This window comes from Podarcis liolepis (assembly GCF_965112155.1).
Source record: "Podarcis liolepis genome assembly, chromosome: 6".
NCBI classification, from domain to species: Eukaryota; Metazoa; Chordata; class Lepidosauria; order Squamata; family Lacertidae; genus Podarcis; species Podarcis liolepis.
Window position 1 is genome coordinate 22884638 of NC_139559.1, and position 18371 is coordinate 22903008.

An 18371-nucleotide genomic window follows, 5' to 3' on the forward strand; every position below is an offset into this window, starting at 1 on the left:
GGAAATGTTTGTGTAGAATCTCCATCCTCAGCTAAAAGCCAAACTAAACTGAGTGCTGGCTAATAAAATAGCAAATTCCCTTTTTAGAGTAGAATTGCTGGTAAGCTATATTCTTGTACTCCAGATGTTTCATGGCCCTTACTTCTGGTTCTTCTGTCAAATTTCCTTTTTTCATAGAAACTGGTATCTCTGTAAACAAAAGCATCTGACTTCGGCCTTAAGCAGTCCCCTTTGCAAATCTGAATTCCTAACGCAGTAACCTTATATGACCTTCCCATTTTGCTGTAATAGTTAGGGCTGAAGTATATTTATAATAGGTTATTATCTGCGAAAATCTTTGAACTTTTAAATAGATTTTCACATCTGGAAAAAGTTTTAAAACAACAATACCAATCAGCGATAGTCTTGATTCTGAATAGACTCTTTTAGTTCTCTGCAGAGAATCAGGCTCTCTCTCACTTCTTAGCTTGCTTGATTCTTTTCTGTCTCTGACTCCCAGATTCCCCTACCTTCCTGACTGGGGGTGGATTTCGAAATAGTTGCAGAGGGATAGTTGATGAGAAACATGCCACTACTGCAGCTTGCAAACTTTGAGTCTGAAATCCTATGCACCCTTACCTGGGGATAAGCTCTATTGAGCACAGTGGGACATACACATGCACAAAACGGTGCTTTTGATGTATTTCCCTTACCAAAGCACACTAGTTGTTCTATAACAATTAGGTGGAATCTTACTCTCTAAAATTGCATTAAACTAACAAAATGCAAGTAATGAAGCCTGATCAAAGGTTTTGATATTTCATTTGCTTTTATCCTGGAGACATTAATGACCAAGGAACATTTTGCAAACAATTCAGACTAAGCATGAGCTTCTGAAAAAATAAAAAGGAAAAACACCACCCAAACCCAAAACCACTCACTCACTTGCCAAAGTATAAAATGGTTTCTGGTTTAATGGCTCCATCTAGGTGGACATGAAGTTCTACCTGCAAAACAGTTGAAAGAATGTGAATAGTAATATACATTAAAGCCCTTGTGACCTAAGAGTGGAAAATGACATTTCTGACAGATATGTGCATGCAGTCGTAGTTTTTAGTTTAGCGCAGCAGCTCTCTCTCCCCATCCTCCAAAATACAAGCAACTTGAAAGTTGGTAGCATTTAAAACCAGCTTCTAGAGCAGCATAGGGAAAGGATAAGCTAGCTAAAGCCTCTGGTTTCTTTTGCAATTATGACAACTTCTCAGTGTCAAAATTTCAGATGTAAAAAGAGAACCAAATATTCTTACTCTCTGATCTCTGAATAATGCCTGCTTACACAACACAATCTAAACAAATAAAATGAGGATAGTAATTTGGCTGATGGTTGCGTAGCAGCTTCTTATGAAGGAAGAAGCCACAAACATATCAGATTCCAAGATTTGCTTCATTTGCCTGCTCCCAATGAAAACGCCTATTATGGACGCTCTTTTGAACCTGTTTGTAAAAAGCAGCATAGCTCATCATGAGTGCACTAGTAATTTCCTTTTGTGGTAAAGAGATGTCTGTGAGTTTTGGGTTTTGCAAGCTAACAGCATTTTGGAGTGCTGGCACTCTCCCTCTGGAGATCTGATGTGAGAGCAGTTGATCTTGGAATATTTAAGCCCTGCCTTCCCCTACACCCAACCTATATATTTGTAAATACACTCAAAATATTACAGAACACCATACACTTCCAGTGGCCCCTTTCCAAAGAAAACTAAACCTAGCATATGCTGAACTTCTCAGCACTCAGAGAAGTGGAGAGAACAGAACAATATTCAATATAATATGCCCAATCCAAGCAGCCCAGGGTTGTGAGTTGAAAATAGAATGTATTCAGCTAGTTTAAGAATAGTGGTACATACACTTCAGCAACAAGTAGCAGACTTTTTCCCCAACGTATTATTTCTGAAATTTCTATCCCACCCTTCCTCCCAAAAGAACCCAGAGTGGCTCCTTATGTACATGGCAATAACCCTGACTGTAAGTCAGTGAGTCTGCAGAAGGCTCATATTAAGATATACTGTATTCAAAATTCCAATGCCTTCCTCTGACATAGCAAATGCTGCTAGAGATGGAAGATATAATCTATCAGGCTGCCTGATTTGGTCTAGATCTGATAAGTCCACAGTGCAATGTTTCAACTGCTGTACACAAAAAAGAAAACTGCTCAAACCTCATACAAACCAAGCTGCACATTGTGAGAGTTCTGACAAATCAATAGGATTGCGCAGTACATAAGATTTGTATGTTACATTAAGAATTTATTTTCTTATAGTTCCTTGTAAAAAATTGTACAAATTTTAGATGCATTTTAATTTCATGCTATTAAATTGTTTTATTACTAGTAACTTTATTACTAAAACCTAATTATATAAAGCAGATTAAACCAATTCTTGACTTCTCTAATATGTTTCTGCCCAATGGAGGACTACTCTGATTCCCTGACATCTATTGTACTGAATTGCCCCTCACTAATAAGTGTATTTTCAGATTAGTAGCAAAGAAAGCCTCTAATTTATGAGACGTAAACATAGTCATTACTCTCATTTCCCTTCCTAACAAAAGAAACTGGTACAAGCTGAGGTATGGTATTTCTAGGGCATGGATAAAATTGTACTACACTCCCTGGGAAAGGATCAAAGTGATCTCAAGACACTCATGCAGCCAAGTGAAATCATAGCAATGCTAGTGTTCAACAAGCTGTTGCAACGCCTCAAGGGTTTTAGTAGATGAATAAGTTCACAGTAAGTCCACAACACTATCATTACTCTAGAATACTTCTTCCCACTCAACCAGTTTCATTAATTACAGCTTGACAAATACATACAGACTTCTTTTCAAACCTTTTATACTGGGAAGAGCAGTGCATTGTAAATGACTTGGTAGAATCTTAAAATTGTAGAGTTGGAAGGGACCCTGAGGGTCATCTATTCCAACACCCTGCGATGCAGGTATCCTGCTCACAGCTGTCCCTGGGCGGGCTCAAACCACCTATCTTCTGGTTAACAGCCAGGCTCACTGACTCATTGTACTACATACTTACACTGATACAATGACTGGGTGTCTCAATGGTATAAAGGAGCACACAGAGCTTGAAGAAAATGCCCTCCAACCAATGAAATGGAGCCTGTTCAGACATTACTTTCTGGAACCACTATCAACACATCTCAGCAGGGAGAAAATGGCAAATGAACTGCCCTGTCCCAGCTACCACATATCTCTCTGGAATAAATGGATGGTTCAAAATTGGGAGAGAAATGCAGTACAGCTCAGTTTATTATCTTATCTAATTTATTAATTACATGTTTATTATTTACAATCTAATTTGCTACATTAAATTTTAATAAATTACTCTTATCAGATACTTGGAAACATGCATATGATTTTAGGTTTGATCCCAAAATGTTGTTTCATAACTTTTTCAGACTAAACATATTTAGTGGAATTATTCTAATTACATTGCTTTGCTTTTAAAATTATTTCATTAATAAAATTCTGCTCATTGCACTGCAAATCTATGACATGCTGTATTTTCTAACAATAAAAATGTAAGCATGATAGATGGCTGTCATCCAATTAAAGAAATCTTGCAGTGTAATCCTAACCATGGCAACTCAGTATAAGTCATACAGAATTCCGCTGGTCTTATTCCCAAGTAAATGAGGTTAGAAATGCAGCTGGGTAGTTAATTAATCCACAAATTAAATTTATTTATGGGTAAAAACAATACTCCTGAAGCAAGAATAAATTTTGCTTGTTTCTAGATGATGCATTCCCAAAATAAAATTTCACAAACTGTGTTCCATTGAACGTATCCAATTCTGAATAGGATCAAGAGCAATATTGTTAAGGATCAAGAGGATCAAAAGCAGTATTGCTGAAATTCTCCTAGCTGTAACCAAACAATTGTCTATCTTCAGTACAAGTCTGAAAGCCTCACCATATGATTATTATGCCTCTGTTGTTTATCTTTTCATAAACAAATTCAGAGCCAAAGACCAAGAACTCACTTAGATGTTATATATAAATAAAACAAGGAGCGCTGAAGCCTGATACTGCAAATTCTTCAGTATGCATACTGAACTGAACTACCAAAAGTCTTCCAGCTGATGCCACTTATCAGAAGAAAGCAGATGACTCCTCCTCAGTCTTTGACGTCAATGAGACTACTTAAGGAAGGCAAAGTGCTCTTAAGAAACTAGGGTCAACATTTTTATTATAATAAACTGCTTAGAGAATACTCTAGTCCCTGCTTTTGGATTTCCCAAAGGCATCTGGCTGGTCACTAACATAAACCAAGATGCTGAACTACATGGACCTTTGATCTCATACAATAAGGTTTATCTTTTGATTTATAACCAGAGCTGACAAACCCATGGCACTGTCCTCTTCCACATATCATATTGAAATTTGTAATCAATCATGAGTGTCATCATTACTATATTATTTGGAGTCTGAAGCATCAGAGAAAGGCAGTCCAGACAATTGCACCATAGCAGTAAAAGTCAGTTTCCTAAGGGTTGCCAATGTTTCAGCTTATTTCAAAAGTGTTACAAAAGATTACTAGATGCTCATGTGCCTCCTTCACAAGAGGTATGGAGGATGGCAACACAAAAATGGGCCTTTTCTGTAGTGGCTCCCTGTTTGTGGGATGTTCTCCCTAGGGAGGATCACCTGGCGCCTTCATTATATATCTTTAGGCACCAGGCAAAAACTTTTCTCCTCAACCAGGCCTTTGGCTGATTAATATTCTAGTATTTGAAATGTGTTTGTGGGAGGGGGTTATTGTTTTGTAGTTTTTATTTTAACCCTGTATTTCTGTTTTTAACCTGTGTTCTTATCTTGTGAACCGCCCTGAGATCTTGTAATGAAGGGAGATATATACCATAAATCTAATAAATTAAATTAAATTAAATTAAATAAATGTTGTTTTTAGGGAAGCAGTAATATCGCTGCTACCAATATTTTTTTAAAAGAGGTTGTGTTTCACTGAATTTGTGTAAACTTTATTATTTAATGAATTAAGTTGAGCTTGAGCAGTGAAGAAACCCACAAAGGGATGAAATGAGTTGGCACAACACAGAACTACCCCAACTCATTTTAACTATAATATCTGGATCTAAGTTTAACTACTCCCACTGAGTAATGACTAATGGCACAACTTATTTCGTAAATACGTAAAATCTTGTTTTATCAGATTTCTGCAAAAATGTGAAGATATTGCGTCTCAAAACGGCAATGAATCATAAAAGAAAAGCTATTTTTAAACTGACTTCATGTCTTATTCTTGCAATTCATCATTGCATATTTAACTTCCTCATCATTTGGAACTTCCCTGCTGTTTGGAACTTTACTGACTAGCAGAATGTGCTGTCACTGAATGTTAAACAAGGCGAGTGTCAGAGATACAACCCATATGATTACTGCATAGATTGAAGTAGTTTCCAGGGTTTTTTGTTTGTTAAACACTCCTACTTGTTTCTGCTGAGCCTTGTTAAAGATAAATAAGCTGGTTCCAGCAAAAAGTTGTAGTGCCATTAGCAACGGATGCAAGTTCATTAGTGCTGAATGGATTAGATCTATATATTACTAGTCGTTAAGACTGTTGGACTACGAGCTCAGAGGCCAGGGTTCAAATCCCTGCTCTGCCATGACGCTCACTGGATGATCTTGGGCCAGTCAGTGCCTCTCAGTCTAACCTACCTCAGAGGGTTGTTGTGGTGATCAAATGAGGAGAGGGAGAACCATGTCTACCACCTTGAGCTTCTTGAAGAAAAAAGGTGGGATATAAATAAAAAAGAAAGTGCTGTTTTACTAAACGGTTCGTGCAAAGTTATATGTTTGAAGTTGATGTGTGCAGTTCAGGTTGCAGGAGCTGCTAAAATACACCAAAAAAAGCATACCGCAATTTAGCAAAATTTTCACCCATTGACTTCCCCTTATAAAATGTGGGTGTATGCATCCACGTGGAGACAGTACTCATGAATGTCTTAACATACATTCAGATCATGTTACTACCCAAAGGGTAGTAAAAAAAAAGAGTTAGGTCACACTTGTCTAGCTTGTAATCAGATTCAGATTGCATTCGTTGAATTACTGACAAAAGCAGAAGTCGCACAATAAAAACACTTTGATGAACCAGATACTGTTTGCTTACTCTCTGTATCAGTACTTAAATCTGAGTGCCTATCTTGACGTGGCCAAAACAGCACTTACCTATGAGCAAGACAGAAGTACAGTATCAGGAAGCTCTGAATGATGAGTAACTCAGCCACAAGTTTCACTGGGTGTTATTGGGCCAGTCACTATCTCTCATTCTAAACTACCCCACAGGGTTGTTGGAATGTTAAAATGAGGAGGGAAGACAACCCCATGCATCCTTGAGCTCCTGGGCGGAAAATAAATGCCGTAACCGATAAGCAAAATCTTGTTTTCTGTGTAACGCTCGGTGATAGAAACTGGGCAGACCTACAAACAGGATGCCCAAAGCGGGGCTAAAGGTCATAGGAGTAGCAATGCTAATGTTATCATTTGATGGATAAGGCAAGAGGACACTTAGGCCAGGAACAGGCAAGGTGCAGCAGGAACATGTGCAACAGTAGATAAAATGCAACAGATAGGAAGAAAGTGGGGGAGAATAGGCAGTTTGCTATACTGTATGTGTGTGTGTATACACACACACACACACACACACACACACAAACATATATGTATTAAATTTCTATTCCATCGTTTTCCCAGGGGAGCCTAGGTATATCAGGCAGGAGCAGTAAGGCAGGTAACATTAAAGGTAATAGGGTGATGGGAGGGAGAGGCAGGAATTGAAAGGGAACTGGGGTCTTGGGAGTGGGGTGCAAATAAAGTGGGGAAAGCCAGAATAAAAAGAGGTGGTTATACAGAGGTAAGCGAAGGGGGCAGATAATAATGATGATGATGATAATAATGATAATAATAATAATTTTATTATTTATACCCCGCCCATCTGGCTGGGGTTTCCCCATATAAGGCAGAGCGGGGAAGCCCACCTACCTTTATAAAGCAGCAAATAGTAACGAAACAACAAAATACCACCGGGGTTTTTTTTTGGGGGGGGGAGTTGGGTCATCTGTTTCTGAGACCCCGTTTCTAGGAACGGGTGTCTGAGGGAGAGGTGAAGCGGGCACCTCCCCGAGACGTTAAAGAGGCAAGAAAAACAGAAATAACGTTGAGGGGGAAATGAAGGTGGGGAGGAGTTGCTGGGGCAGAGCGAGAAGGGCAGGAGAGGGAAGCACGGGCAGGGATCCTCCCGCCAGGCGCGCTTCCCTGGGAGTAAGTCCCGCTGAGGCACCGCGGGGCTTCCTGCCGAGCAAGCGCGAAGCCGGCAGGTCCGCAGAGGTACATAGGCAGGGCGAGCCCGGCGGCGGTCGGTCGCCCCCTCAGCGGCCCGGGAAAGCCGTCTGAGCTGACGGCGAGCTCTGGGACGCCCAGCTCTCTCACCTTGGGCTTGTCGAAAACCCGCGGGCTGTTCTCCATGCTGCTGCCTCCTCCTGCTCCTCCGCCAGTCCGGGCTTCAGTGGCCGCCGGCCCGGCCTGTTGCTCTCCTGCAGGGCTGGCTCCGCCCAGCGGTCTCTTCTGGGACCGGCCCGCCCGGTGTGTGAGGCAGCGAGAAGGGCGGCTCAGGCGACGGGGAAAAAACAACAACCCTTCCCTGCCAGTAACAGACGCTGCCGGTCGCGGCCAGGGCTTCGAGGGTTACGAAGCCGGCTCATCTCTGACACACATTCAGAGTTTTTTTCCTCACCAACCACACCTCTAGGGTTCAGTGCAGGTTATGAATGCCAGACATCAGGGCCGGCCCAAGGCATTTTGGCACCACAAAATGGCGCCCCCATCCTAGCAGGCAAGAAAGGGTGAATGAAGAACAGCTGCACCAGCGACCAGGAGGGACTAAAGATCTACATCAGGATCTCCTGCCCCTGTGGGTCCTGAGGCCTGAGGCAGTCTCCTCACCTTGCCTTTGCAAGGGTGGGCAGGCCCTACCAGAGAGGCACACAAAATGAGGTTAATGCTCCCGCCACCCTTGAGCATGTGCGGAGTTCGGTTAGGAACATGCAAGCCTGCCTTGAGGCCTTAGCTCAGGATTGTCTGCACTGACTGGCAGCAGCAGCTCTCCAGCGTCAGGGTCAGGGGTCTCTCCTAGCCTCATCTGGAACAGACTTGACTGATTGGTTGATTGATTGTTATACATATACAGTGGACGCTCGGGTTGCGAACATGATCCTTGCGGGATGCACGTTCGCAACCCGCAGCGGCATGTCTGCACACACGCGGGTTGCAATTCGGTGCTTCTGCTCATGCACAACCAACGAAACCCGAAAGTAACGGAATAGGTTACTTCCGGGTTTCAATGCGTCCATAACCTGAAAAAACACAACCTGAAGTGTCTGTAACCCGAGGTATGACTGTATTGCTTGATTGCAGGGGGGGGGGGGAGAACCCCAAAGAAGTTTACAAAAAAAGCTAAAACTATCCCTAAGAAATTTACAACTGTAATTTGTAAAATTGGGATAGCTCAGCTGGCAGAGCAAGAGACTCATAATAATAATATTGTTTATCTCTTTGACATCTCTTAGGAAGTACTGCTAGAAGGCCCTCTGCCTGATTCTCTAACGTCTTGCAGTGAGGGAACTGCCAGAAGAATGGCTTAAGTGTCTAGGCAAATGGCGTGGAGACGCTCCTCTACAATGTATACAGGGTGAAGCCGTTTAGGCTTTAAAGGTCAGCACCAGCACTTTGAATTGTGCTCGGAAATTTACTAGGAGTCAATGTAGGTCTTTCAGGACTGGTGTTATGCTGTCCCGGCTGCCACTCCCAGTCACCAGTCTAGCAGCTGCTTTCTGGATTAATTGTAATTTCCGGGTCACCTTCAAAGGTAGCCCCACACAGAGCGCATTGCAGTAGTCCAAGCGGGAGATAACTAGAGCATGCACCACTCTGGTGAGACAGTCCGCGGGCAGGAAGGGTCTCAGCCTGCGTACCAGATGGAGCTGGTAGACAGCTGACCTGGACACAGAATTGACCTGCGCCTCCATGGACAGCTGTGAGTCCAAAATGACCCCCAGGCTGTGCACCTGGCCCTTTAGGGGCACAGTTACCTCATTCAAGACCAGGGAGTCCCCCCACCTGCCCACCCTCTTCCCCCAAAACAGTACTTCTGGCTTGTCAGGATTCAACCTCAGTCCATTAACTGCCATCCACCCTCCATTCACCTCCAAACAATTACATAGGGCATTCATCACCATCAATGGTTCCAATTTAAACAAGCCACATGACCCCTGTCTGAAAAACAGGTGGCATTCCTTTCTGCTATAAGTAAGGAAGCTTAAAACGGAACTCCTATAACTGTGTTATTACTGTCTTAGATCCAAAACAAGTTTTACATGCGTTCATATAGAAGAAAAGACTAAGATACTGATGGCACTGACAACATTCTGCAAATATCACCTGCCATGATACTAGATTAACAGGTTTGAACTAATCTCTGTACACAAATGTAGAATGAGGTATTTGACTTAGGTTTGATGCTGCACATTCAACAACACAAAAAGTAGTAGTCACAATTTAAGTGAGCACTAAAAATGTCAAGCTTGATTAATTCTTGATTTATTTTTTGATGGAACCCCTTATATGGGATTTTGTATATAAATTTTCCCTCGGCTCTTCTTGCTGGCCCATGTAGGACCAGCATGGATAGTTGGCCCCGGTGAATATTTGACATTTTCTCCCCTTACAGCTTTGATCTATGGGCTACCACTAAAACAAGACTGCATTTTAAGCTGCATTTTAAACTGTATTCTAATTTATATTTTAATCAACTGTTTTGTTTTTTGTTTCGTTTTAATGTTTTTACTGTATTTATATTCGGTGTAGCTGCCCTGAGCCCGGTCTTGGCTGGGGAGGGCGGGATATAAATGAATTTATTATTATTATTATTATTACCCACATAGTCGTTTGTTTCTGATGTTTAACATAAGGCATTTGAATAAAACTAAACTTCAGATTAGTTCAAATGATTAAAAGCTTTTTCTGAGTTTTTCTCTGCTAAATGTAAATACCCAGTTTTCTAGATTTGTTCCTCGTTTTCAAGAATTAAGATGAGATCCCCCCCCCCCCGCAAATGTCAGGAATACAAGTTAGACAAATAATACAAAGACCGTGTTCATACATCACATCCTTGGTCCAGCAAATTATGATCAGGAATGTATCACATGCAGTATACTCCCTATGATTCCTTTCCTTTCTTCCCTTGTAAACTCAGATAAACTTCAGACTTTCAGGTTTGTTTAACTACAGTTTAATTTCAGTTTCTGAATGATGGAACTTTGGTTTGAGCATGCTGGTAGTTTACAAACCAGAATTGCAAAGAGGAGTTAGATCTATGGATGAGTTTCGTGTAATTGGATGGGGTTGCACTCCCCGTGAAGGAGCGGGTTTGCAGTTTGGGGATGCTTCTGAATCCAGCTCTGTCACTGGAGGCTCAGGTAGCCTCAGTGGCTAGAAGGGTCTTTTACCAACTATGACTTGCTCAGCAGCTACAGCCATTCCTGGAGCCTGCATGCACATTCAACTGCCAAATGGCATCTGTGTCACCCAGGGGATCGCAGCTGCAGAGATGAGAAAAGGAAAGTTGCTCCGTTGTCTGGAGAGGTCATTTCCTGGTTCACATGGAGAAATGGTTTTCAACGGAACACAGTGGTGAAAGTGCACAGCTGTATTGAGGCAGCACCGGGTGTTGAAACTTTGCGCCCCTAACAATTTTGCACCCAGGGCAACTGCCCTTGTCCCCTACCCCCCGCTACACCACTGACTGTACAGTACCTACATCTGCCTTATTTCAAGGCCCCTTTTCAAAGTGACCCCACTGAGTAAAGGTGTGTACGTTGGAAACAAAATTGTTTGGGAAAGCCATGGACAAGTAGGGTAAAAGCATGGTGATAGAAGAGAAGGGGAAAGGGTCAAAAGCATACCTGCCCATTCAATCTCTAACATTAAGAATTTATAACAGGATTACCACTGTGAAGATTTGAGATAGGAGGCTGGCTCCAATTGAAGATGGTGGTTTGGTCCTAGGCTTTTAAAAAATCATTACCATTTGAATTGGGCCCAAAAGCAAATAGGGAGCCAGCCAATGAAACTGATGCAACGTTAGTGTTATGTGATTGCTCTACCAGATTCTAGCCGGCACTTTTGCTGCTGCATTTTGTACCAGCATAAATTTTCCAGTTCTTTCAAAGGCATCCTTGCACAGAGCTCAGTGTAGACTTGGGCAGGATTTTAACTTGATATTGAGTAGCAGGAAGTAATAGAGCTATAGTTTTAAGATGTTATTTTTGTTTTGCATTTATCTGCTACTGTTTTACATTATACTGCTGACTGGTGTTATTTTTAAATTGAGTTAGTTTATCTAGCCTTGCTTTGAGGGACAGACTAAGGATTTTTTTAAAAAAATTAAATGAATAAAAATTAGCAGCTGCCATTTTAACAAGAAGTTCAAAAATTAAAGAGATTTGGTTACAAGTTTCTCATCTAGCCTAGTCTGTATTTTGAATTATTCCCTTCGTTAATGGTTTTGGATGGTGTTTCAGGCTCACAAGGATGTCAGCGCTTTAATAATAAATAATAACAAAAATAGTTATAAAAATACACACATTTATCCAATTTTGTATTGAACACACTGGCATTTTTGTTTTTGTTGATGTCACAATTGCTGGGGGGGGGGGAATCTAGAAGGGAAGCCTTTTTAGTCTGTTGCAAAGTGTACAAGTCCGGTATTAAGGTTGGCGTCACCCCTGTTTTACAGATGATATGCCTCTGTTTGAGGAACTGTCAGATAACAGCCCTTTATCTGAAGGCATTCTGTGTTTGAAGGGATGCCTAGTAGTCCATGTCCAATTTAAAGATTAAAGAAACATCAGAAGAGAGAGCAGAAGGGACCTTGAAGTTATCTGTCAGCAATTGTACCTGCAATTTGTACCTGGAAAGCAGACTAAGCAGGCACGAAGATCTTCCACACTATGGCGAGATGCATTTCCTTTTAAATTCTAGTAACAATAGTGTGCAGTTTTTATGCAAGTTTGTGCTTGCTTTTCCCTTTTCCCTTTCCTCTCCCCACCCCCTTTTGTGAAGGTGGGGGTGCATAAGTAACAGCTCCACCTGCAGCACCATGAAAATCTACACATCCACTGTGGCATAAGCCTTTGCGGGGCCCAATTTGTCAAATGAAAGGTGCAGCCATTCTGGAGAGTGTGCTCTAGGACTAAATGTGTTCATGGCTGCTTTGTAGCTTTTGTCATCTGATTTAGTTTTTAAGCTTGCTGTATGGGGCGCTTGTACCTTATTCTTGTGAATGCTTAAAACAAACTCTTGTGAAACCTGTTTACAGTTCACAGATGACTGATGATGGTGCATAGGACAGGCAGGTTCCTGCAAAGCTGGGTAAATAGATGTGGTTTCAGTTTGCCTTTTTGGGGAAACCACAAGTGGGCACTGAAAGGTCGACAAGGAAGTCCCTAGATTTTTTGACATGATTAACTTAAAGATTTCCTATGGTGGTTTTTTTCCATGCTGCTTCAGCTGCACTGCTTCAGCATGTTGTGCACAGTATTACAAACTGCCAAACCACACTATTTTGTATCTCCTTTATGATTCTACACCCACAGCAAGAAACACTACATCTGCGTTGTTCATTTTGCCTATTTGGTTCTTGTCATCAAATAGTGAGTAGTGATTCTAGTCGCTAGATGCTTCTCAACCTTGCTGTCTTTTTCAGTGGAGTATAAATGCCTATTGGCCTGCAATTCTATACACACTTTCCAGGGAACAAAGCCCCATTGAACACATGGAACATACTTCTGAATAGGCACATGTGGTATTGTAGTAATAGGGCAGGGATCCCCAATCATTTTGGACCTGGGAGCACATTTGGAAATTGTAATGTGTACCACAAAATAACCATCTCACTGACGAAAAGGTGGTAATGCTCAGTACCCGTCTTCAAACAACAACAACAGGGAACACTCCTATGAAGACCCTAAAACAAATAATATACAGATAAGAAAAAAAACAGGCCACCATACCCAAACAACCAAGTGAACAATAGACCCTCATAGATGGGCACCTAGGAGGGTGTCTGGGAGTGCCATGGCATACCTGCCAAGTGCCCGGAAAAAATAGGACATCCCGTTTTCTCGTGTTGAGATCATGGCAGCCTTTGGGTGTTGCGATCCTGCACTGTGCTCTTGTCCCGAAAAAGTGCTGGGGGGGGTATGGGAGAGTGAGGGGCAGATCACATTACTCACCTGGGAACGCATCCTGGAAGATGTGCGTCCCAGTTTTGGGTCTCCAAAAGTTGGGTGGTTTGCCATGGTCCCACCATTGCCACCTTGGGGACCCCAGCACTAGTGAATTAGCTACCTGACAGTAGAATCAGATTTACACTTTTGTAGTTTAGAAGTCATGTTCTTGAAGTAAAAAGATTGCCTTTCCATTATGCTGTGCATTTGGCTCCAATTGCTCTCTCCCTTCTTCACTGAGTGAGTAATCACTGTCCTGCTGCATTTATTTATTTATGCAGGCCTATACACATGACTGGAGCATAAGCAAATAATGAACAGGTTCCTACTGACTCTGAGTAATTTACAACCTGCATTTTAACTGTGGTCAGGAAAGAGACAGCAAAAGGAAGCAAAAGGAAGGGAAGAAAAAAAGGGCAATAAAGGGTAAATGTAATCAAATGTGCATGCATATACTTAGGTACACATACTTAGATCTGCTAAGTGCTATCATACTTCCTACTTTACTTCCAGCCTTTGTTCTGCCCATCTCTTTTTCAAACACAAGCCCAGAAACATGCACTGAGTCTCTTACACACTTCTAGTCATGTACATTTATTTGCTTTTCACCTACCTGAGCACAGAATCCTGCCACCCACTGAAAATAAATAAATAAATAAATAAATAAATAAATAAATAAATAAATAAATAAATAAATAAATAAATAATAATAATAATAATAATAATAATAATAATAATAATAATAATTTATTTATACCCCGCCCATCTGGCTGGGCCTCCCCAGCCACTCTGGGCGGCTTCCATAAAAACCGAAAATACAGTAAAATATCACACGTTAAAAACTTCCCTGAACAGGGCTGCCTTAAGATGTCTTCTGAATGTCAGGTAGTTGTTTATCGCTTTGACATCTGCTGGAAGGGCGTTCCACAGGGCGGGCGCCACTATGAGAACCACTTTATCCCATGGCAGCCACAAATGCTTTCAAGTAGCACCTATAGGAAAACTATAAACGTATAGGGACCTATAAATATGCTTGCAAATGTGCCTTGTTAATTGCTCAGTGTGATTATTTTGCTTGTAAGTAATCATTACTGCCTTGTTCTTATTGCATTGTATTTCTCTGACCTCACTCTAATACTTCTCCCCACTACAACATAGTAACATAGCTACCCCTCTGAAATTCATACAGAAATGGTGTTGGGAGGTAGAGGGGAGGCTCCTCTGAGGATTGTTACACTTTTACTCCGAGGAAGCAAACTGTTGGAGGCGAAAGTGTGAAGTGTGCCTCTAATTTTAATTTAAAATAGAAACTCGTTTGGGAAGTGCTGTGTAATGATCTGTGATGCTAACATTACAAAATATATACCACAGTACGACACACCTTGATACAATACACTCCAGAACAGGGTTGGCCAATGTGGTGCCCTCCATATGTTGCTGGACTATACAACTCTCACCATCTTTGACCATAGGCTATGAGGCTGATGGTAGTTGGAGTCCAACCGAACCTGGATGCCAACATATCCACTATGCTTGCTCTAGAACTGGTTCACAACCTGTGGGTCCCCAGATGTTGTTGGACTACAACTCCCATCATCCCTGAGCTCTGGCCTTGCTAGCTAGGGGAGATGGGAGTTGTAGTTCAACAACATCTGGGGACCCACAGGTTGAGAAAGGCTGCTCTAGAAGCATTCTTCAGGGAGTGGTACGGGCTTCTAGGTTGGTAGATGGCTAACTCTGCAAGGGTAATTGCATATGTCTATGACAGTGCAAAACCAAAAAAACTGATATGCCTTTCCCAGTAGTCTAGCAGAGAAGGAAGTTGTATGGACCAATAGGGCTAGTATGGTTTAGTGATTAAGAGTTGTTGGTATAGGACAGGCATAGGCAAACTCGGCCCTCCAGGTATTTTGGGACTACAACTCCCATCATCCCTAGCTAACAGGACCAGTGGTCAGGGATGATGGGAATTGTAGTCCCAAAACATCCGGTGGGTCGAGTTTGCCTATGCCTAGCCTAGGAGCTCAGAGGCCAGGGTTCAAATCCTCACTCAGCCATGAAACATACTGAGTGGCCTTGGGTCAGTCACTGTTTCTCAGCTTTACTTATCTCACAGGGTTGTGAGGATAAAACGGGGAGGGAGAGAACCATGTATGCAATGGTCAGGACTTATTGGAGAAAAGGTGTATTTATAGGTAATACGAATTATTAGAACCAATAGATGACAGATCTAGAAACAAGCTGTTATGATCACCAGTTAATGGTTGCTGTGAATGATCAGGTCACTGTTTTCATCCTGTATACATTCAAGTTTTGCATAGAAACATCACATGCAGAACTCTTGTTGTTTTTGCTGCAGCAGTAACCAAGACAACAAAGGGGAATAATCCCTGACCCAACAAAACTATGAAACCATGTAAGAGTCAGGAACAACAATATCATGCAAAAACATTTTGCTGCTTTACTCTCAGTGATATAAAACCAATCATTTTAAAATAAAACTGAGATGATTAAAATGTTAACATGTTATTTACATTACAGTTGTACAACAGAGAGTAATAAACTAATCACCAATATACCTGGCGATCAGAGATTCCAGTTCAAAATTATGAATACATAGTACACCCCGCCCCCCCCCCCAGTCATGATACATAAAAATTATTAAGAATGATCCATCTGTATGATGTAAGTGTCAGAAACAAAGCGGAGACTTCTTTCACATGTGGTGGGATTCTAATTTGACCAACGCTTGAGGAAACTCAAAAGCCAAATAAATACTAGTGACGGTATGAAATTCCTCTCCATCTGGTATTTTTCTTGCTAAATTATGTGGAAAGATCTGTGAATCTCACATATGTTAGCAGCTGCTAGAATATGATTTGCAAGGAAGCTGAAATTGTTTATGATACCTTCCATCAAATAATGGCAGGGCAAAATATAGGAATTTGCCATTGTGGCTAAAATAACACATTTTCTTGGATTTAGAGAACAACCCCCCCCTGTGATCTTTTTAATACGAAGGAATAATTTTATTGAATACTGTAAAAGAAATCATCTGATGCCATATTTAATCTATGGTTTTACAATGTTCTAAGATTGCTCAGAGTCTACAGTAAATGAGGATACAGTGGTACCTCGGGTTACATACGCTTCAGGTTACAGACTCCGCTAACCCAGAAATAGTGCTTCAGGTTAAGAACTTTGCTGCAGGATGAGAACAGAAATCGTGCTCCGGCGGCACGGCAGCAGCACCATTAGCTAAAGTGGTGCTTCATTTTAAGAACAGTTTCAGGTTAAGTACGGACCTCCGGAACGAAGTAAGTACGTACTTAACCCGAGGTTCCACTGTACTGCAATCCATTTTTTGAGAACAAAAAAGGGCATTCAATTTCGCCTCCCCATTGGTGTTTCCTTTTGTGCATTGTTGAAGCTTTCAAATGCTAATTTTGCAAGACCTTCCTGTTATTGTTAATTACAAGATAATAACAATTAAAAACAATCGCTTTAAAAGTAGCACATTATTTACATTATTGCCTCAAGAGAGAATAATAAACAAATTACCAACATAACTGGTAAGTAGGGCCAGAGGTATTGGAACATTGTAGTCTTCTCCCAGTTCTGTCACCTTCCTGGGCTGTGATGGACTTCACATTCCAATCTGTCACCTAACACAGGAGTCACCAACATTGCACCCATAGGTGTCAGTGTTCCAGCCAGTAGCTCCAACTGGTGCCTGTAAAAGTTCTCAGTAAATATCCCCTCAAAATAAAAAATGCACAGTAGTCTGCTTTCTCTTCCTGATCAGCTCCTGTTTGCACTGGCTTTGCCTCTCCTGCGTTCAACATACACCTTCAGATATGCCCACATTTCATTGGATTCAAGGACTGTGTACCCATCCTCACTTCCATCTGAACAGGGGAGAGGTGTAAAGAGCTTCTCTCTGTGAGTGTGGCTGATGTAGGAGCCTTGCTCACATTGATGGTGGACCTTTTTGTGGTCCTGCCTCTTTTTCTGCTCTTTTAGATGCAGCAGAATGGGCGTAGCCAAGGGAGGGGGCAGGGAGGGGCAGCTCCCCCCCCCAATCAATAAAAATACATCGCAAATTGAGGTTTGGTCCCCCCTCCTAACAAAAGGCATATCCACCCCCACAAAAATCCTGGCTACTCCCATGTGCAGCAACCAGGGCTGTGATCTTGCCACTTGCAGGAGTGTGGCCTGGAAGATGCCGTCCCAGTTTTTCGTCACAGCGTGTTGGAGGGTATGTTACCCCACAGCAACAATTTGGTGTTAACATCATGCCACCCATGACAGCCATTTTATGACTGGCACCCACAACACTTTTTCAAAATTTCAAATGTACATAGTGCCCGCCACAACATTGGTGACCCGTGCTCTAACTAGTTTCTGTAAAGAATGCAAAATCCCCATTAGGGTAATTCCCCTATTAGGTCAACCAAGATGTCACAAAAGTGTGTGCAAACTTTTAAGTTTTCCAGAACAGTTCAAGATAGTAAGCAAAGCAAGGTTCAGAGAGAACACAAAAATTGGCTAACATTGCAATCTGTATTAGTCACAGTCTTAAGATGGAATTTGGAAGGAGGTAGCAGACATTCAGATGTGGATTTGATTAGGTGCTATGCAGCTTTCTGATTGCACTGATCTGCTGGAAAGAAGAAAAGTTAAAATGGTAAATCTCTCATTAAAAAAAAAAATGCAATCCAGCTTCTATTTCCCTAGTTAGTTATTAAGGAACAATAGCCAATCATATCTCTTCTATGCATACTGAGACTCATTCATTGTGATCAGATAACAGAGTTCTGGGAACTGTTCATCAATGGTTTTCTGGTAAGGTGGACACACACTTTTGCTTTGAATCAAACAGCAAGATGAGGAAACCTTGCTTAGAAAACAACCTGGCCTTCAAAGCCATAGCAACATCTGATTAAGGATAAAAATAGATACCTTGGATCAAGGTCAGGCCAATTAAAATCACCCTGACCCTAACTACAAAGCTTGGCA

The 18371-nt window shown here is 41.6% G+C and overlaps 1 protein-coding gene and 1 long non-coding RNA gene across 2 annotated transcripts in view; one reads left to right on the forward strand and one right to left on the reverse strand.

Moving 5' to 3' along the window:
- ADA (adenosine deaminase) overlaps positions 1 to 8094 on the reverse strand; it is a 28988-nt gene extending 20894 nt beyond the window's left edge. The window contains exons 1-2 of the mRNA XM_083508223.1: positions 7498 to 8094; positions 925 to 986 (exon numbers count right to left, since the gene is read on the reverse strand). Of these exons, the coding sequence (XP_083364349.1) occupies positions 925 to 986; positions 7498 to 7533 (98 nt within the window). The 5' untranslated portion in view covers positions 7534 to 8094. The remainder of the gene's footprint in view (positions 1 to 924; positions 987 to 7497) is intronic.
- On the forward strand, positions 7054 to 11497 carry LOC310709133. Its single transcript, XR_014527339.1, has 2 exons — positions 7054 to 7329; positions 8634 to 11497. It is a non-coding gene; the product is annotated as an uncharacterized lncRNA (long non-coding RNA).
- Positions 11498 to 18371: the final 6874 nt, after the last annotated feature.